The sequence below is a fragment of the Ruditapes philippinarum genome, unplaced genomic scaffold (assembly GCF_026571515.1).
Source record: "Ruditapes philippinarum isolate M1 unplaced genomic scaffold, ASM2657151v2 ctg3253_1_1_1_1, whole genome shotgun sequence".
In the NCBI taxonomy this organism is placed as follows: domain Eukaryota; kingdom Metazoa; phylum Mollusca; class Bivalvia; order Venerida; family Veneridae; genus Ruditapes; species Ruditapes philippinarum.
Genome location: NW_026862240.1, coordinates 28,807 through 51,398, shown reverse-complemented (window position 1 = coordinate 51,398; position 22,592 = coordinate 28,807). Strand labels below are relative to the sequence as shown.

The following is a 22,592-nucleotide window of genomic DNA, read 5'->3' as shown; positions in this document are numbered from 1 at the left end:
AATACAATTGTACATAGTTACATTCAATATACACTTTGAAGAATATAATAAAATTACCATACATATATAAAATGAACAGTTAATCTAAGCCATTTCAATTTCGATACTTTAAATTTTAAAGAAAAGAAACTTCCTAAAGAAAAGACCAGTCGCAAATTTTATTTTCTAAAAAATATTACTTTAGGAATATAGTCGCAAGGATGCCTCTTTGTCTAAGAAATATGACGGATAGATATTAACATAGTTTTAAATTACATGACGGGAAAAGATTAAACATATACAAAATTTTAATACTTGCCTAGTTGTCCAGACAACTTAAGTCCACAAACACGCAAAGACGTGAATTCTTGCATTACTTGGAGTTTGATGAATCTTGCAGTGATACCAGTAAGGTCTAAAACGTTTGTCAATATTCCGCCACATTTGGTATAATATTCTTCTTCCATGGTACATGTTGTTTTACCACATAATATTGCCAAATTGGTGACTGTAACGTTAATAAAGATCATCAAATGTTTCCACTCTTTATAATACAAGTAATAGAAAGAGCATATTTCTCTTTTGTATCAAAGTCAAACATAACAACACGTTCCCTGTTGTCACAATATGAAACCCTAGAAAAAAGTAACCAATGAACGAGCATCTGAATATTATATTTCTGTCGCTTTCCTTTTCTCTGCCGTCACAATTTGTAAACCCCAGCAAAATGAGCCAATTAATGGGCATGCTCTGGAGTGCGGGTAACTAATACCTGCAATCCAGTTAACGCACTGTGCATGCATATACGGTATAACTCTGACACATTTTCAACAGAAAAGTCCCCAAACTATGATACAAACATGTGATTAGGAGGTCTGTTTACCAGATATACACTTTTAATGGAAAGAGCAACATGTCTTACGCCCCTTGCGCCGCATAAGTAATATTTTAACGCTTAAGTTTTTAAATCATTAAATATTTAGGACCAGGAAACATAATTATATTACAACACTTTGATTACCTTCGATGTTATTGTCGATCGTTAACTCATGCATGTGATACTGGTCAAAGAGGTCTATCTGAATCCATGGATAATCTTCAAATGAAGTTATATAGCAAGAGGTATTGGTGGAGTTGTTTTTGCCTGAAGAGGTCATGTGCTTATCGATGAGTATGTTTTCTAGGGAATAAAAATAAAGATCAAGGATATCCGTGTTCATGAGCACAATGAATGATTTCTTTCCATACACTATTACACCAACGCGCTTAAAATGATCATTAATATGACCTGTCTAGATTTTTATACAACAAGCTTTACTCTAATCAAGATTATAATTTGTATCATTGGAATTATTTAAAATACCATACCTTGAAATTTATGTGACGAAGAGCATTTACGATATGACGTATCATTTCCTTGACAGAAGTTTCCACGGAAATTTGGAGAAGGGTTGTTGCAATGACGTTTTCGACGTTGTTGTTTGTTTGGTGTGCACACCTCGGACCATTCACCCCAGATTCCCCAGTTACCATGCACTAAAAACAACACTTTTATTGCAAAAGTATTATATATATATATATATATATATATATATATATATATATATATATATATATATATATATATATATATATATATATATATATATATATATATATATATATATATATATATATATATATATATATACCTATAACCTGTAGAATAATGTTATATGAACGCTTTATACATACATTTTAAATATGATTTGGATTGAAATACAAACTGTTACAAAAAATAAAGAGCACCTTCAAGTAATTTTTTTACGTGTTCGAAATTAAGTAGACATAATTATTCTGCAAATAAGAAAAAAAGAAACAGCAGCACAAAGTCGTCCACTGATATTCTAAAGTAATATGTATAAAGGTAAAATTTACCTGGCTCTGGGGCTGAAAACTTATTGGTATTGTGATGATCCGAAGTAATATCTGAAGCATATAAAATAACTTTTCATCGAATGATATTCATTTGTGCACAAGGTCGTTTCATGACAAAATGCCATATTATTATTGCTAGCAGTGAAGAAGTGTCATTAAAAAGTGCTTCTTCGATGATAACTTTTCCATCTTGAGAAAACATAACAAATGAAAGTTTAAAGGCATATGCTACAAAGACATAAAGGCACGTTGAAAACTGTACAATAGAATCTGTTTAAAGTTTAAATGAGCTTATGTCAAAGGCAATTGTGTAAAGTGTTTAAATATGACCACTGTAGACAAGTTCAACACTGCACTGCATGAACCGAAATGATTTTTTACCAATACAGAGATAAATGTACGCAAGTATGATAGTACGATAAGGAACAATAAAATAATTTTATGTTGATAATGAAATGTTGTTGAACAATATATTAGTAATTCATTTATATAAATGTCATGTAGAATTAGATTTACATTTTTTGTTTAAGAAATATTTTTTAAGAATATTCAAATGATACGTTTCCTTTGTGACAAAATACATGTATTTCTTGAAAATGTGCCAATAGTAAACCAGTCCACTTTAAGAAACGTGTGTCATCTGGAGTCGGCAGATGTATCGGGACATTCCTTTATGTCCAAAAGTAAATAAATATGTACAGACATTTACTTAATGTTTATTGTAATCATGTACAACCAGGTAGCTTAATTTATCATGATTATACATATTGCGACATCAAACGGTAGTGTTGGGAAAGTCGTGCGACATTTAATGTTACCATTGCGACATTTAGCGAAAATGGTACAACATTTAGCAGCACAAGCGATATTTACCGACAATGGTGCGACATTTAGCAGCACGTGCGATATTTAGCGACAATGGTGCGACATTAAGCAGCACGTGCGATATTTAGCGACAATGGTGCGACATTTAGCAGCAAGTGCGACATTTATCGACACTGGTGCGACATTTAGCACCAAGTGCGACATGTAGCGGCAAATACGACATTTAGCAGCAAGTGCGACATGTAGCGGCAAATGCGACATTTAGCGGCGTTGCGATATATTACGGTATCACAAGGACAACAGTATCTCTGACTTTACCTAATATGCCATATACTTCTACTTCACATAAGTTCATGTATCTTTTCACATTTTTCAACTGAACTTTCACATATCGTGCTTTTGCTCCAAACTGAGGAAATATCTTTGTAGTTTTCAGTATCCCACAGTGATACCCTGTTACTATCATTGATGACATCGTTAAACCAACAGAAACTTCTACATTTTCAGTACGAAGAGCTAAAGAATAAAACATTATCCATAATATGATGCATACGATATATACATACGATCGTATATATATGTTACTAGTAGTTTTAAAATACCGAAATTTATAATTTTATTTCAAGAGTATTAGGACATTTATTAAGCAATTGTTTTCATCATAACTTTTCTTGTTTTAGTGCAATTGCTCTCGATACAAATCTAGAAGTGTGTTGAATTAAACATACAGTAAGCATAGAAATATTCATAACCAACATTATGCATATCGTTCGTATGTTTGCTTTCAATATTCGCAAGAGAATATAACATCTAAATTTATTTTACAAGTACAATATTGCTTTATTATTAAGGAACATATTTTATTTTCATACGACCTTAAAAATAAATATATTGATAAAGTAATAAAATATAAAAGAAATAAACTATTTGAAGAACAAAACAAGCAACTGTATAGTAACACTGTTGAGTACATGTTTTTTAGAATTAGTTATAGAAGAGTAATAGTTATACAATACATAATCATACACAAAATAGATTCTACGACAGGCGCTTAGTCTAATAATTAACAAAATTTTACCACATCCTACGCAGTCGCGTCTGTTATTTACAATAACTCGGTTCAGTTTATAAATATCTTCAAGGTCAATCATCCACCAAGGTTCAAACTCTAGGTCTGTGTTAGAACAAGTCCAGGACCAGGAATCTGGGTGTATTACACCATCATTCGACAAACTGGCTGGTAGTAAGTAGAAACTTGACATTATAGATGGTCTACCTATTGCCACATTTCTAACTGTAAAGTGCAAATACATTATCTATAAGTATTTAATTAGAAACTGAATCATGTTACATTAATTTAATGAAATAAGGTTTGGTGCAATTGTATAATTCTTGATGTGTGGTTATGAAGTAAAATACAACATAGTAATTAAAGTATGGTAATGACACATTGAAATACGAATAACACAAATAAAATCAAAATGTTTGTCATATGTTTGTTTAACAGGTCTCTTTAAGGGGAATGGTGGCCTAGGGGTCAGAACATTTGCTTCTCAACTTAAGGATCGTTGGTTTGAGCCAGCGCCACGGCTATGTTTCTTCATATAATACAAGTATTGGTTATATGCAGGAAGTGGACTCGAAACTTAATGGATCTATCAAGCTGCAAGCTTTCATCACAATAAAGCTAAAATAAACAATGTTTAAACGAACATATTAATTTTGCATAATAAAAAGCTTGATAAGGTGATCTTAAACATAAATGAAGTAATTCAAATTTGCTCCAACATTAAACATGACATTGAAAACCGTTTCATGTTTATAAATTCTGTAACATTGGAAACATACGTTCAGATCGAGGCGTTTCATAATCGATATGTTCATCAACTGATACTGTTGATGTATCGTAGCTGGCTCGGAAGCCCTCTGTATACATCATATGAGGATCTGTAGCTTTGTAGAACGAGACAATCAATGTGTCTGAAGCCGAGAATATAAAGTTTGGCGGCCTTTTTACATTGCAGTAAGTGTTTACATCCATAGCATCTTTGATTGTAAACTTTGAACCGTGCTCATCTGAAAAATATATGTACTATTTTTGTTTCCGTTGAATGAGCAACATCCGAATGCAGCAAAGAAAGAACTTACTGTATAGAATATTTGCATTTTGATATTATTTTAACTTGTTTTGCAAATGCAATCAATGTTGACTATTTTTAATAAATTAGATAGATAACATTTTCCGATTTGCAAAGCATGTAGAAGGTTAAAACATCACTTTCTTGCCAAATAATTTGGAAAAGTAAGGTTTTATATACTCACTGCATGCGACTTGGAATTCTATAATATGAAAATGTATTATTTTGAATGGCACATGAATAGTCCATATTTCAGTTGTTTCTCGAAAAGGAAGTCCTAGAAATGACATTGAAGTTATTGTCATTGAGGGTTCCTTGCAGTTTTCCCGTCTACCATTATTCCACTCGACTTCAGAGTCCAGTTGAAAACAAGCGGGAGTATCTTTGTATAAAATACATAATATCAGTTTATAAAAATAAGTTTTATTTTGTAGATAGATTACTAATTTTATATTAAAAGGCACTCATCTGATTCTTTTTCGGCATGAAGGGGCTAGAAATATGTTTCCGGTATTTGTGTATCATTTGGACCAATAAACCATGTGCATTTTTTTAGATCATTCCTTCAACCCATTATGTATATATAGTGCCAAATAATCTAAAAATGAAGACTTTAGCAAAGCTTCTCACTAAAAACGAGTTAAGTATCGCATAAAAATCGATTTCCTATTTAATTTTTAGCATACTTCTTCTATGTCCTCTGAACATTTTAAGCGCTCTACTTTATGTAAGCAAGACTTTTAAGTTTTATCTTTTTAGGCTTTTAGACCTCAGTGAAGTTCTGTTAATATATATATCGTTAAACATCTTTGAATTTGCGTTTAAAGTATATTTTAGATAAATATTACATCAAAGGTTGTTTAATCTGATGAACTTTGAGGGCCATATAGGAAACACACAGTGATTCAAAAATTATATAGTATAGATAAAATTAATACTGTCAAATCTCCTTAAAGCTATATTTAATCGTCAGATTTCACTGAATCATTGATCATGAGGGACAGTTCCAGAAATGGTTATCATAATGGAAAATGTGTGAGTTTGTTAATTTCAAAAAGGTACTTTATCAAGGTCAGAAAGGATAACTCTTAAAACAAAATTTCAGTAACTAATAAGAATGAGCGATTCGGGTGAAATACGTGTGGTTAACTCTCATTTAAAGGGACTCAACTGAGGATCTCAGATCAATCGCTCATTTTTTTTCCAGAATATTTATTTTAATTGTGAAATAGGACCAAAAGAGAAAAGCGTTACAATGCTTTTCATTCAAATCAGTCTAACAATATCATAAAAAAACGATTTTCAATTTATTTTTGAGTTGATTTCTTAATAACCTTTGTCATACTTTTCCGTTTTAAGTGCCCTAGCTGATCTCTGTAAATATTTTAAACTTAATGTTTTAGGCCTTTGGACATAATTGAAGCAATATCTAATGACCACAACCAAATAAAATGGAATCAAATGAGGTGAATGTATGTTACTATCTTACAATACAATATGCGAGTGTATAAATATATTAAAAAAAGAGATATCTCGTGTTTTACGATGTCAAATAATAAAATAAACACTGAGGTCTTAGTGAATATGAGATATACATATAACTATAATATTGTTAATGCTCCTTTAATTAAACGTTTATCTTTTATCAGAATAATTTAATTTATTGGAAATGATGATTCGCATGACTAAGATAAAGAAAGGTTGGCAAATATCAAAGGGTATCAAAGAGAATAGTAAAATTAGTTTGTGGCAAATATTTAACTCGATATATTTTTATTAATACATGTATTATATTTCTGTAGTAAACTATAAGCTAACAAATTGACATACGGACATCTAAATCAAAAAGTGAATTCTTCAGATCTAACATGTGGCGGACGGCAGATATTTCTTTATTCTCAATTGAATCATTTATTTATATATTTTAATCAGTCAGTGAAAAACTGAATTGCGGACATTGCTAACCCGGACCGACCTTCACCTTTCATGTGCACATGATCTTACCTTGACTTGAGAGTATAGCTTGAAATCCTGACCCTTGTTTAAGCTGCATCGAGGTGGCTAAACAAGTATCAAATGTTATAACAAGCTGTCTTGTGCTTGTTTCAATACCAACTTTTATTCCATTTAATGTATTATCAATTGTGCGCACTGATTGTTTATTTCCACCAATATTGCTTGACAAATATATACTGTCCCTGCACAACTGTTCCTAAATTGTAAATGATAAAAATGAGTTATTTTTATTTATTTATTTATTTATCTATTTATTTATTTTCTGGGTTCTTTTTATTCCTTAAAATGTTAAAGTATTTTTTTTAATGGACCATTAAAATTTTCAGCTGAACCTTTTTCGTGTATTACTTGAACGAAATTATTTTAGGAACAGGTTAACCTTGTAACCACTATTTAAAAGTGATTTTTATTATGTTTATTTGTTTAAGAAAATAAAGCAGTATTTGAATTTTTAGTGAAATGGTACGATCTAACATAACTTGCATGGTTAATCATTTAAGTGACGTACCTTATATTCATTTAGAGACAAATGTGTTAGAATGACTTTAACAAAGTTTGTGAACCGGACGATCCAGCAATATGTCTGACCAGCCTTGTACACATGATTGCCAATATTGTTGATGATAGTTTCTGCTGTAATTGTCTGCACCACGGTGACAACAGATTTCTGCGGCGTAAACGTTTGTAGAATGGGGTTGCGGAATAACCCTATATATATTACAAATTTAAGCTTTTTGTGTACCAATTATGTTGTTTTGTATGAACGTTTTAATCTTATTTAATTTGTTCTTTTACTACTGTGATAAGAGAATTTTAAATCAATTAAATATTGATATATTGAGAAGAAAGGACTAAATCATTACTTACTTAAGTAAGTTGTTCTATTGTATGAATAAGTTTTAAGCATGTAATAAAAATTCCGGTTTTCCTACGTCTTTTTGCTATTAAAAATGTATAATGTTCTTGATTAATGTTAGATCAACTTTGTATTTTTGGCCGAAAACAGTCATAATGTTGCGGTCTTATAAGTTTGATACATGAACCCATTACCTATTGCCTTATAAATAATAGTACATCCACTGAATAGCAAGGTAAAAAGATTCAGGTACTAGATTTCTACGGAGCCCCTTAAGTGACATAATACAAATCTTGTCACATCTTTTTTAATTTTAATTAAACAAATTTATCCTTATTAATTTCAATGAAACTGAAATAATTTGTACTGTTAATAAGAACGCATTGAGATTTGTCCTTTCGGGGACTCAGTGTATTTTAGATATGACCTTGCAATGATTAAATATATTGTCTTAACAAACCAGACGATGGACATCCCAGTAACTCGAACCGGATACAGTTTAGACCTTCATAAAATGGCTCCAGAATGCGTATTTGAATAAAACGCGCCTTTACACGAGTTTTGAACAAAAATGACTGCTCTTCATCATATGCACGTGCATTATCAAAATGAAAATCCTGCAGATAAATGGAAAAGTCATATGATTAATGTGAAAGTTGGCAGTACATAATATTTTCCTACTTTATATACAAATCATCATTTGTTTTTTTTTTTACATTTTTGAGTTTGAACATTTAATTTTAGCATAATACGATCTTTTTTAGTTTCATAAAAGTAATGAGGAGCAATTGGTCCTGATCCAGCTGTTTCTTAATATAACTGGAAAATACCGTTTACTTTTTTTTCATGGTCCATATGAAATTTTATTTCTTGCATATCGGACAGGATTATCGATCGATGCGAGCCTCTGGTGATTACTACTGCTCTATGGTAAAGATGTATTGTTTTCAAATCATATTTAAAAAAAGAAATAAGCATTATTACCATACATACTATGATTATAGAGTTTCAAACTTTTTGATCATAAAATTTCAAGATTTTCACTTACGACATTGTATTTAGTAAGATTATAGAGTTCGTCACCATGATAAATCACAAAATGGCGGACACCTAGTAAATAAAGCCTCTCAATAACTGTTGTTTGTTCTTGTAATTTCTCCTTCCAGTTCCATACAATCAAACCTTCCACTTGCAGGGAATCAAGAAGATCAACCTATTAATGTTAATGTTCTAATAAGGTTCTTACCATATCATTATCAATGATTTACAATTTAAACGACGATGATCATAGAACCTTCATATGACACTTTTGTATAGTGGCTGATTTGGTACGCTTTTTGTGTCGCGTTGGCGCTAGCGACAACACCACAAAGCGCCAAACGGGGTGTTGTGGCACTGTCGTCTTGTTGTCCTGTTCGGTTGTGTTGTCGCTAGCGACAGTACGACAAGACGAAAGTCCGACAACGCGCCGTTTGGCGCTTTGTCGTGTTGTCCCGTGCGCCAACTAAACGCACAAAAGCGTACCAAATCAGCCACCATACTTTTGTTTCATTACATCAAGATACATCATTCATACAAAGATGTAAATACATACTACATACAAATCATGCTAAAGATTTCCGTTTAAATAAAAACGCACAAATTAATTTTCACTCACAAGGTTTAATAAAGAATTAGATATAACCTGTTTCATCATTAGAATTATCTGTTTGGTACATTAGCTGTTGATTGATGTTTTAATGTGAGTTCTTTTAAAACATTTTTTAACAAGCGACTTAAAATTGTACAAAAATGTTTGTTTCCTTTTAATGGAAAAGATACCCACTGTTACTGTAGGTTTAGTGTCATTAACAGATGCACACCAGCCTTGTCTGTAGGGACGGATACCAGATGCCGGATAATGTTGCTGCTGTGAAGATACCAGTATCTGACCGCCTGTGATAGAACCGTCAGACATTCCCAGATACATATTACATCTACCGTCATCTAATGAACATTATATGAAAATAATTGCATGATAAGCACAATGCTATGACAAAAATCAATGGTACATTTCTGTTATATAATGTCGATTAACCAGCAAAAGAGTATAAACTATATAAAGTGAAAACAAACGAATAGCGCCGGCTTTTATTTTTTTACATCAATTAGGTATTGTCAATGTCAAAAAACATGAGGATACGTCTTACTTTGATACATTGAAGAACTAGAACTACACGTGTACATGTACGCATGAAGAGATGCAATGTCAACAACCTACGTGCGTTAACGCATAAAGAGATGCAATGTCAACTACCTACGCGCATTAACACATGAAAAGATGCAATGTCAACTACCTACGTGCATTAACGCATGAACAGATGCAATGTCAACAACCTACGTGCATTAAATCACGAAGAGATGCAATGTCAACTACCTACGCGCATTAACACGTGAAGATCGAGATGCAATGTCAACTAACTACGTGCTTTAAAGCAAGAAGAGATGCAATGTAAACTACCTACGTGCATTAACACATGAAGAGATGCAATGTCAACTATCACCGCGCATCAACACATGAAGAGATGCAATGTCAACTAAATACGTGCTTTAAAGCAAGAAGAGATGCAATGTCAACTACCTACGCGCATTAACACATGAAGAGATGCAATGTCAACTACCTACGCGCATTAACACATGAAGAGATGCAATGCCAACTACATACGCGCATTAACACATGAAGAGATGCAATGTCAACTAACTATGTGCTTTGAAGCACGAAGAGATGCAATGTCAACTACTTTCGTGCATTAACACTTGAAGAAATGCAATGTCAACTACCTACGCGCATTAACACATGAAGAGATGCAATGTCAACTACCTACGTGCTTTGAAGCACGAAGAGATGCAATGTCAACTAACTACGTGCTTTGAAGCACGAAGAGATGCAATGTCAACTACCTACGCGCATTAACACATGAACAGATGCAATGTCAACTACCTACGTACATTAACGCATGAAGAGATGCAATGTCAACTAACTACGTGCATGTACGCATGAAGATGTGCTATGTTATTTACCGGAAAGGTGAATTATATAACTTGAAAAGCTGAAATGATCGAAAAAATGCAATCAATTTGAATACAAATTTTACCTTGATATAACCGTTGTGTAACGACACGAAAAGGTGCTATGTCATCCATATGGAAGAATGTATCTTCATTGTCGTTCTTTGCTCCGACAAGAGCAATATACCGTCCTTCTATTTCTCTTAAATGATATTTAGTTAGAATTATTTTGCGTTGTGGTTAACTTTATAAAACTTGAAAAACATTTTGTATCAACAAAATATTGTTTCAAAAATAAGGATTGTATAATGATGGTTCTTCAATTTCATGATTATATGTATATTACATTCTGCAACTAAAAGGCGGATAACATGACGAAATTAAAATATTGCATATATGGTTTGTTGACGACAAAGTTTCTATGCATTCTATCTTTTAACATTTCTGATGTATAGCTCAGACCAATGCAGAATATTGTCATAAGGATTATTTGAAGGAAAAAGAATTCATACAGATTCTCCAATCTCATTAAAATCAGATCATCGTTTTTGCTCCGTTACTCTTCGCTACGAAGCGTAGGGTAGTGAAGCGTCAGTTAGGATATGATTTTAATGAGATTGACAGATTCTCTAGTGTCAAATTTCTCATTGGTTTCATATTCCAAATGTCCACTCACAATACATGCATATATTGAAAGGCACATTATGCCTCAGAAACAATTTTTTTTAATAATGTTTAAATAATGGTTTTAGAAAATGTTAGATGCTTTTTACCTGAATAAAGTAGCTATAAATGTGAAATCATTTGTTATGAAAGTAGCCATATGTAAATTAAGAAGTATTTTGACTTCAAAACTGAAATTTCGTTTACTAAAACTGTACCTCTTGCCAAAAAGCAACAGTTGAAAAAATTGGTTCAGGTACTTGGTCAATCATACTTTAAAAGGACACCAATATTAAAAAGCCTTTGAAAAATAAAATCAAAAGCATTTCTGAGACATAATGGACCTTTTAACCAAACTACTTTTAATTAGTGTAAGAATAAAACTTTTTACCTTTGAAATCGTGTATTGATGTATCCACTTTGAGATTGATAATTTAACTTATGTAGACATGATAGTGCTGCGAAATACAGGAACGCCCATTTCTCATGTGATATAAAGCATTCTATCTGTGGGGATAAATCTGTAAAATTAAAACATCATGTTTTATCATTAATTGCTTGAAAGTCTATTAATGTTTTCCCCCGGGATCGACTGAAACATCCGCAGATAACGTATAAAGTCGCTGTATAATATTTTATTTATACGCTATTCTTGAATACCAAGTTTCAACGCAGAAACTACATACTCAGTGACGCCGTTAAATTTCTTTATTCCTTACTTTACAAAAATGCCTATAACCGCTTACTGGTTCTCTGATACCAATTTGACTTATAATATATTTAGGAGAAAATAGTCTCAATAAATGTAAATTTTAAAACAAGTAAATCTAGCAGTATTTACCCTTTTGGAAAGGTATTTGGAGGCCTGACACAGAAATACTTGCAGCAAGATCTATCAAAACCCATGGAACAACTTTAGGTTGTTTTTTCATCATAATTCTTTGCAAGAAGTATTCTACATCTGAAACAAATAGAATATGAGATCGAAGATCAACAAGGAATAGGGAGACGGTTACGAAACGCAGTACGAAATACTTTACGACAAGTTAAAGATAAATAGGAATGCCAACACAAAACACATACATTTAAAATCGACATAAAGAATGGACAAGACAGATTACCGCCATGGAACGGTCAAAGGCTGAATCACTGTTAGGGGCTTTAAACCGTAAATGGTGTAAAAATCATACAATAATGTTTCAAGACAGACGATGTGAACTTAGAATAGCATGTGCTCTGTAAATATGAAGTATAGCTAGAGACTATATAGTTTTACATGCTTAGATGTAAGAATGTGACATCTAAATTATTTGTTACAATATTACCTATTTATTTCTTTAAACTGTAAAACAAGAAATGTTATTTACAAATGGAGTATAAACCAAAGAAAGGAATCTGCTTCATAATTTTCAAAAAAATCTTATTAAACTAATTTTTACATTAATTTATAAATTAAACCCAATAAATACGCCTGTTTAATCTAAAATGTTTCCTCCGTCAAAATTAAAATGATTTTTTTCCATACATACTATTAGAAGATTTGAACGCTGAATCATCATGCTCCGACATAGCAGATGTTTGCCCACTTACTACATTTTTGGTGATGATATAGAAACCTATAGAAACAAAGAAAAGAAACAAAGATATTGACGATAGCTAGAAAAAGAAAAAAAGTTTATCGAATTATATACTAATGGTTCCTTGATTGCAGCAAAGATGAATTTGAAACTATGAATAGTAATTATGATACTTTCGATAATGGTAATAAAGAAAGAACATTACATTACCTTGTTCAACTTTGTCGTTTGTCTGCGTCTGCTGCTCCCCTGAAATAAATACCATTGTATATATGAGTCGCGTCATGACAAAACCAACATAATGGGTTTGCGACCAGCATGGATCCAGACCAGCCTGCGCATCCGCGCAGTCTGATCAGGATCCATGCTGTTCGCTCACCAACCCTATTACAAGTAGAGGAACTGATAGCGAACAGCATGGATCCTGATCAGACTGCGCGGATGCGCAGGCTGGTCTACGCACTACTATGTTGGTTTTGTCGTGACACGGCTCATATGATTAATCTTCTTTTATAGAAATGACCAGAATTAAGTGGAAAGATTGTGCACTAATAAATTAACTCATTCCAAAATACTCACGTACTATATATACATTGACATTTTCTTAATATTTAGATGTCACAATTAGCTTGGAAATGCAAATTATTTGAAGTATCAGTTATTTGATAATAATTGCCAGGACATAAGTTTACAATTATATATACTTTTGTTCGTACTTTTTGGTGATATGAAGCAGTTCTCCTGGACAACAAAAACAGATTCTTCATCACTGTTTTGAGTCACATTCAAAACGATCGTTTCCTCCATCAAATGTTGGTAGGTTTTCATTTTTATTCGACAATTGTTTTCTCCGATCTAAAACCCAAAATAAGAAAAGCTGTCACGCAAAAATAACGAATGCCCCCGAAAAGGTTTCGTAAATATTGCAGAAAGGTATTATGAAAAGAAAAGAGAATAAAAACAACCAATTGTTTCATTTTGGTCTTGAGAGTAAAATGAAATACTATTCGCAGCAAACTTACCACCTTGACCTTACAGGTAGGGGCACGAGTCTTTGATGCGACACATCATCTTAATGTGGTACACATGTCTGCCAAGTTATTTTAAAGTCCTTCAATACATGACAAGGTTACAATCCGAACACGAATGTGTACCTTAAAAACTCTTCTTGTGAGAAGGAGTACCTTCAAACCATAAGTGTGACCTTGACCTTGGAGGAAGGGACATGGGTCTTAGACGCGACACGTCGTCCTGATCTTGTAGACGTATAATTATGCTAGGTTATTTAAATATCCTTCAATGCATGACTAAGTTACAGTCTGGTAACAATATTTGTACTTTTAGACTCTAATTGTGAGAATGCGAACCTTGAAACTGTAAATGTGACCTTGACATTTGAGGTAGGGACATGGTTCTTAGACGCGACACATCATCATGATGTGGTAGACATTTGTGCCAAATTATTTTGAAATCCTTCAATGCATAACAAAGTTTAAATCTGGACAAGAATGGACCTTTCCAATGTTTACAGATTTATGTAAATTGGCTAACTTGTTATCCAATTGCTACACTGAGATAATACATAGTCACTGGTTGACCTGGTTTGCACAAATGAACACATGGGTTTGTTTGTGATACTGTTTGTGAGCAGTTGACCAAAAGGTGTGGCTAAATGTTCCGCTACGAAAAATCGGAAAGGTCCATGTTGAGTTAGTGGGGACCCACAGACGGACGCACAGACAGACGGAGGGTGCCATTTTATATATCGCTCTTCGGGGGCATAAGAAATAAGCACATTTCATAATCCAGCAAAATAGAGTTTGATTCATCTTCGATTTGAGTTTACCTTAATTAGGGCACAAATGCGAATTTAAATCAAATGATCCTTGTCAAGAAAAAAAAGATACATCATTGGAAATTAATTAATAAAAGTTTTTCAATTACGCTAATGTAAAAACGTTATAAAGTAGTCTTAATGGATTTTCATGACAAGCCTTATTGGTGAATAACTCACGATAATCAGTAATATGTAAATACAATACATTAATGGTATAAAATTGTTTTCATTATTTATTGTGCTGTTCAGCGACACATACAAGAAACAAATTAAAATGCAAATTACCCTGAAAATAAAGATCATATCTGTACGTCTACCAATACATATCTAATGAACAGTTTGCATTATTTTACAAATTGCTTCTCTTTACTCCCGATGGACCTTCTTTAGAGACTGACATACACAAATTATAATGTCAAAATTGTACAGTTTACCCTTAGCAACACAAATGGTGTCTTTGAAAATGATGATGCGTTGGCAATCTGATCAGAAACTTCTTTGTTTCGTGTGCATATCGTTACTTGAAGTCTGGCTAAAAGTGAAATAAAATTAAAGATTACCCAACTTCTTAATTTACAACGAAAGAATGAAAGCAAACATAAAATATCAAAATTTGCAAAGTGTCCATACAAAAATCAGCTGCAAAATTTGTTTCAATATAAACCAAACTTGCATTGATTGTAGACTTGTATGCGCAGCAAATTAAATGGATGTATGAGATTAATTCTGTGCAAATTATGATGTTTTTTTTACTCCGATCTCTTTTTCCATAAGAATCGACGATTGTACAAACACTTCAATTTTGCAGCGAACAAAATGTTTAATTACAATTGACGCAAATGCATCTCAATATTAATCAATTTAATATTAATTTTGTACATATATTTCTAAAGGGATTGTAAGGTCTTGTTATTAAAGTTTTAACCATTTATTTACTAAATATGTCACGAATAAATCTGTTTCAAAATATAATTATATATTAACAGTTAAAGATAATCTACATTATAACAGAAAATAACTGTTTAATAATAATGCTAATCAAATAAATATTATAATGTAAATCACCCGAATCGTTCAATCTGTATATCAGAAAACTGGGTACAAATCCGTCCGAAGTCCAGCTTGTTATAGAAGGTAAACTTATGTTCTTCGTGACTTCACTAAACCCTTAATGTAACAACATAAAATACGACGAAATAATGAAGACCTATCTAATTGAAACGGATAAAACAATGCAACACTTATATTGCGCTACCATGTGATATTTAATGAACAATAAATTTTTGCTCTTCTTTCAAACTTTTTTTATTGCGTTAACTACAATTTCGTATTATTTTTCTTTACAAATGTTTATTGTAAATAACATCGCTAAATGTTGTCAAATGTGCTCTGAAATACATTTTAGACTAAGATACCGAAGAATAAATCACTAAATAAAACAAGTGTGTATCTTGTATTACACGAGTGTCCTGAGTGAGAAAAATGATATAATATAAGATTTTTACATTTTGCTTGATATCAAATAAATACCCAACGTAAGTACAGAAGAAAGTGCTGCAATAACAGTTGACTGTATATCTTGCAAAAAAAAAAAAAATAGTAATAATCATAAAATATCATTTAGCTAATTTATGTGTGATGAAACGATATCTTACCATTTGGACAGTCCTGCTCCTTCGCGTAAATCCCGTACGTACCAATAGGCCAAACTCCTTTATCCAAAACAGAATTGTTCCTCTGTTTAAAGCAAAAGTTTAATTTCATACCTACCTTAGTGTATGGGCCTAATGTGATAGTTTGATGGCTTGGCCATTCAGTAAATTTATACACCTTAATTTGCTCAGTGTAATTTGTACTATTTGTTCCATGGTAACCATTGACAATAGAAAATCTCAAGGACTTGGTCCATGAAACTGAAATATATCCCTTTCTCCAACCGTGGTTGTAAGATTCTGGACAACCGTAAATAGACATCGGTATAAGATATGGTCCGGGAGGCCACGCACTTTCTTCCCCGTCGGTGATATCTGTGATTTCATACATAAATTTAAATTTATTTGTACATTGTATAACTTTTTTTTCAAGATTCATGAAAATAAATAAATAAATTGTCTTATGTTTTTATGGTTTATAATGATAGCGACATAGATAGAAGAAAAAAGAAGTGTAATATTATGTTATTATTATGTAATATGAGGTTTTTAAATGTATTGATCAGGTCAAAGTGGACCCCTTCACGATAATCATAACAAAAGACATATACCTATAAAAAATTATCTAAATTATACATTTAACTTATGTTTTCATCAGTGAGAAAATATCATTTACAAACATTAATAACCATTATGTATGTCATAAAGGTATTAGGTTAGGAGGTTGAGACCTAATGTTTAACATTTGAATTGTAAGTGTTAATGATAAGTTGTCGTGTGAGATACGTTTCTCCAATATTTCAAAATAGTTATTTTTCGATATATATTAAAAGGGACTACACCAAGCCTCCCCCAATACAAGGCTGATAAGTTTGTTGATTTACCCCTAGAATGTACCTCAAAAAAATTTGGTGTCATTTCAATATCAGTGGCTCTATGTGAACACTATATTTCTGAGCAGAAATTCAGCACGAATCCAACTAACACATCAAATGAATGAATCTGTTTTTGAAGTTGGCAATTCAATTTGTTGAAAGACAGACATCATTTCGTGAAATCATAGTAAAACAAGTAAATTAATGGAACACAATAAAGATTGGCAAACCTTTTTTCATCAGGACTTGACAAGTAATGTCTCCCATGTCGCCTTGATAACAATATTTGCGTTCAAAATTACCACTAGTCTCCATTGCGTATGTTGATTGAAATTCTAGCAATACAGGATAGTCATAATTATTATTAGGGGGTCGAACGTACAGCGGTGCGATACTCTTTAAGCGAGGTGAAAATGGTGCGATACCGAATAATGGCGGAGGAAAGTGACAAATAATGTGGGTAAGAACGAGTTTGCTTCAAATATTTGTTGTATGTTGTAATTTTTGTTCGAATAATATAGTACATATGGAGCAAAAGATATATTTGTATATGATGGTCAAAATAAAAGAATCTATTTCATTGTAATGAGAAAGTTGTTGAGGTATTTGCTACTTCAAATGCCACCGGCAATGTGACATACTAAAAAAATGATCACAATAACAGACGTTATGGAACAGATATTTTATGAGTTACAGCAACAACATGTTTACTATAAATAGCAAAACAAAATGCACGAAAAGTTTCAACTATCTAGTTCGCATATATCTACAATATTTCCGTATTTCTTACTGTCCCCATGATACTGGTCCGATAAACTAACTGTACGCAAAAAATTTAGTTCCTTACGATGGATTTTAATGATCGACTGATATCTGTTTTCTACGCATTGGCAATTAGTAACTGATATGGTGAAAAGCAGTTTTATTTAGTGATCAGTTAACTGTATCATACTTCAATTATGCGCATGGTCATAGCATTCAAAAATGGATATCAGGAAGGACAGTTCTAAATCCATGTATACAGTGAAATTTAGAAGACTCTAAATCGACATGTGTGACAAAAAAGCTTAGCTCTAGACACAGATTTATACTGAAGAGTTTAGATTGTGTGTGACATGCCCAATGACATTTAGCAGGGACGGACATTTTAACCCGGACATGATTAAGATTTTATAATGATTTTATCAGAAACCTAACAATACGTTTTACGTTTATTTCAATATTCAGCAAGTGTAAATAGTGAGGGAATTAACATGCATCTATATCACACATGAATTAAGCATTTAAATTACAATGTATGCGAGTAACAACCGAATGAATTTAGCATATGCGAATAACAACCAAATGAATTTAGCATTTAAATTACAAAAAAATGCGAATAACAACCGAAGTTGTAACATCACGAAATTTTACATTCGAACTGCAAACTATCTGTTTTAGCACTTCGATAAACTGCAAAGAATTCGAAGTAATTTTTTGGCAATGAAATAAAAAGGGGAGAAAGAGTAAATGAAAAAAGATTATCACGAAAATCAGAGATCAAAGGGAAGGTAACTCTTGAAATAAAGATGACGGAATTATGTGAGTAATTCCAAGCCTAACAAAGATAAATGCTGTCAGTTATCAGTAACCCACCCCCCCCCCTCCAAAAAAGAAGAAGATTCTTTATGGTATATAGTTTTAAGTAGCTATTAACAATGCCAAATTTATCGGACCTTATGTTGCGTACAGTCATCTTATCGCACCAAAACCCGTCATACACATAAATATTTTGACAACAATACGTAAATATATATCTAAGCACATAAGTATTTGCTATACAGCTATCTAATGAGTGTCTACATAATTAAGTTGTAAGTAGAAACCGCAACTAACATTTACGATATTGGCTACTTTGTCACGGACACAAATCAGTTACTGCCAATTCACCTTCAATATTGTACCTAAACTTCTATGATTTCGAGGAAATACATGTAGGTCAAAGCCCCACATAATCCATACAAAATTTGCAATTTTAATAGTCAATGATTGTTACATTTTATAAAATATACTCACTCTGACTAGTGTTAACAGTCTTAAGTCCGCCATTATTCCGTTTCGCACCATTTCACCTCGCTTAAAAAAGTATCGTACCGCTATACGTTCGACCCCCTTATTATGTTATAAATGCTTTTAGTATTAAAAGTCACAAACACTATGTTATTACATGTATGTTGTTGTTTTTTTTTTCAGTGACTAGATGTTAAATTAATTGACAAAAACAATACCGGTATGTTGAGAAAAAATCTTACCTGATATCTTAACTAGAATATTGCCAGTAAATTGAAAGTGTATTATACATGTATATGAATTAATACATTATTTATATCATTTATATACTATTTTAAATTGTTCTTGAAAATATATTAAAAATGTTACCTATGTTAAAAAGAACCATCAAGAAATTGCAAAGAATTCTCCAGCGCGACATAACTGTAAGTATCTGTTAAACTTTTCTAAATTGCTCACACACAGTTGATTGATAACTGTGCGCGTGAACGACAGTACGAGTGGAAGATGTACTGAAATATTGCCATCATATTATCCAATGACATTTCATTGAATAATTGAATAGAAACCAATATCAAATTGAAATATAATGTTAAAATATCTACTATGGCTTCCTGTAATATCAAATTAAGCAAACGTTTACAAAACTTCCAATCATGTATCTTTAACATTTTAGATAAAATAGGATTATATAATTTGATTAAATGTGTCGCTACACTTTCTTTAATGAATTAGTTATGTATCACTATAAAACAATTCGATTTTTTTCTCTAAAAGTAATTGCTTTTAAATTTTCCGTTAATATGATGATAGCATCATTTGTATAAAAAATAAATGAACAGTCCGAGGTTTTCGCTAGTGGAAAAGAAAAGCACTTTTCAGGTAATTGAAATCACCGGTGTCATCGTGTTACAACAATCATAATGACGAATTACCAATAAAGAGAACTAACAATGTTATTTTAATAAAAAACGAAAAGAAAAAAAACGAATCTAACAATTGAAAGTAGAAAAATGAGGTTTTCTTGAACAGACTCAATCAAACCGAGCCTACAGCATTTTAATTTCGTCGTATTGGGTTCCGTTTTTTGTTTCTCTAATCTATTGCATATGTGTTTATAAATAAGTGTAAGTACACACAAAACATCAAATTTTAAAAATAAATACCCAACAGCTACAATTCATTTCTAAAATAGAAAAATGTCTTAAATACTAACTAGTACATGTTTGTATTTAATTACCGGTATATAGACTTTATGTAGCAAACCGTAATGCAACATTTAGAAGTTTGCCTATTGTTAAATTTGTGTTTCAATAAGTTCTGCTATACTGTTGCCAGTAACTCTTAACGATCCAGAGATACATGTATGTAATTGAGAAAATATGGCAAAATTGAAATTGATTGTGCCTGCGGCTAATGCAATCTTCCGGAGCTTTAATTTGAAAGATGTTATTGCTAAAATATTTAATCTAGAAACATTAGAAAATAGCTGTGTTATCATGGAATCATCGATGTGACACTTCCCTGTATTTCGTTCCCAGATACTTTTTATATGCATATTTTATATTGCGCATCTCTTGAACAAAAGCAGTTTAAATCGATGATATATAAAGGAAATATGATGTTAACTTTGTCACCCTTTTACAACTGTTACACAACATTTAACATCCATTTGGATAATTGAATTGATGGATGCTACTATAATTATCTGTAACATACTGATTGGTAATTTTGTCTTATTATGTAACTTCCGGGTCATTCAGTGATAGCTATGTGAAATTCTTACGGTTCTTGAAGTTTTCTCGTCTTAAAGCTGTATGCCTTCAGATTCTTAGAAAAGTTAACAGAATAAGATTCAAGATATAATTTACATGTTATGGGCGACTTATTATAGCTTTTGCAGTATTTTCACAGTATTTCTACTGCGTGACAAACGAAGTATAGGCTATTTTAGTCTATTTTGACAATTATTTTGGTAATTTTCGCGGATTGTAAGTACATGTACCATTTGCAATGTAAACTAATTTTGTTTACTTCAAAATATTTTACTTTTAAAAACATTTTCAAGACTCATGGATATTAGCAAGTAATGCTGCTTTAAATTGTTTAGTTCATTTATCGGTGGATTTTACTTACCTGTAAAGTTAATTTAACTGTCTAAAAATCAAAATCTTGAGGAAATAACCTTCCTTAAATTTGAAATAGAAAATATCAAAGCAATCAATAAGTAACATTTACATATTTAATATCAAAACATTATATATGAAATTTTGTACAATTCTTGAAAACAAAGCTGGTTAAAACAACACAATCGGCACAGATCAATTTATATCAAAATACGGGTACACTGCACAAATCTCATTTATTTTATAATTGCAAATTTTGCAATTGTCTGCTGCTACTTTGACTTTAAATAGCAAACTCGTTTGAAAGAAAGAAAGAAAGAAAGAAAGAAAGAAAGAAAGAAAGAAAGAAAGAAAGAAAGAAAGAAAGAAAGAAAATAAGAAAGAAAGAAAGAAAGAAAAACAAATCCCGTAGTTTTGCTTTTAGTTCTGTAACAAAACTGAATTCCAATAGATGACAAACGCACAATGGTACGGGGACTGATACGACTTTTGTATTCTTATGTTTGCACCATGGCAGTGCTCGACATTCAAGATGCAAGGCTGATCGCGTCCTTTGAATGACGTCATTAATCAACAATGAAAAGCGGCCCATGGTCCCAAAGAAAAAATGTGGGAAAAAACGAGAAAATCATTAAGAGGACATAAATAAAATGGAATCACTGAGTAAGATACGTGGTGTGAAAACATGGTAAGCTTTATGTAGGTTTTATTGACTTTAAGACCGCATTTGACTCCGTAAATCGTAATCGATGCGGGACTATTCCATCCCTCACGTCGCTATGGGACCATTCCATCCCTAACGTCGTTTTAGGACTCCATCCTTCACGTCGCTATTGGACTATTCCATCCCTAACGTCGTTATGGGACTATTCCATCCCTCACGTCGTTATGTTACTATTCCATCCCTCACGTCCCTGTGGCACTATTCCATCCCTCACGTCCCTATGGACCCATTCCATCCCTCACATCGCTATGGGACTATTCCATCCCACACGTCGCTATGGGACTTCTCCATCCCTCACGTCGCTATGGAC

At 32.2% G+C, this 22,592-nt stretch overlaps 1 protein-coding gene across 1 annotated transcript; it reads right to left on the bottom strand.

Moving 5' to 3' along the window:
• Positions 1-287: 287 nt before the first annotated feature.
• Positions 288-20,071, bottom strand: LOC132718370 (uncharacterized). Its single transcript, XM_060702063.1, has 23 exons — positions 19,802-20,071; positions 17,614-17,718; positions 15,922-16,883; positions 15,291-15,388; positions 13,736-13,874; positions 13,230-13,268; positions 12,972-13,058; positions 12,284-12,403; positions 11,834-11,963; positions 10,866-10,981; positions 9,557-9,717; positions 8,780-8,944; positions 8,192-8,348; positions 7,384-7,583; positions 6,864-7,071; positions 5,044-5,241; positions 4,570-4,797; positions 3,800-4,015; positions 3,040-3,237; positions 1,897-1,947; positions 1,348-1,515; positions 1,001-1,159; positions 288-487 (listed from the first exon to the last, which is right to left on the bottom strand). Exons 5-23 carry the CDS (start codon positions 13,845-13,847, stop codon positions 288-290), a joined length of 2,913 nt encoding a protein of 970 aa, XP_060558046.1. The 5' UTR covers positions 13,848-13,874; positions 15,291-15,388; positions 15,922-16,883; positions 17,614-17,718; positions 19,802-20,071.
• Between the last annotated feature and the right edge of the window lie 2,521 nt (positions 20,072-22,592).

Excerpts from the sequence above, each read along its gene's own strand:
- LOC132718370 (XM_060702063.1), bottom strand. The coding sequence starts at position 13,847 with ATGAAAACCTACCAACATTTGATGGAGGAAACGATCGTTTTGAATGTG. Across the intron at positions 1,516-1,896 it reads GTTTTCAGCCCCAGAGCCAG|TGCATGGTAACTGGGGAATC; the intron begins GTAAATTTTACC and ends TGTTGTTTTTAG. Across the intron at positions 488-1,000 it reads GATCGACAATAACATCGAAG|TCACCAATTTGGCAATATTA; the intron begins GTAATCAAAGTG and ends TTAACGTTACAG.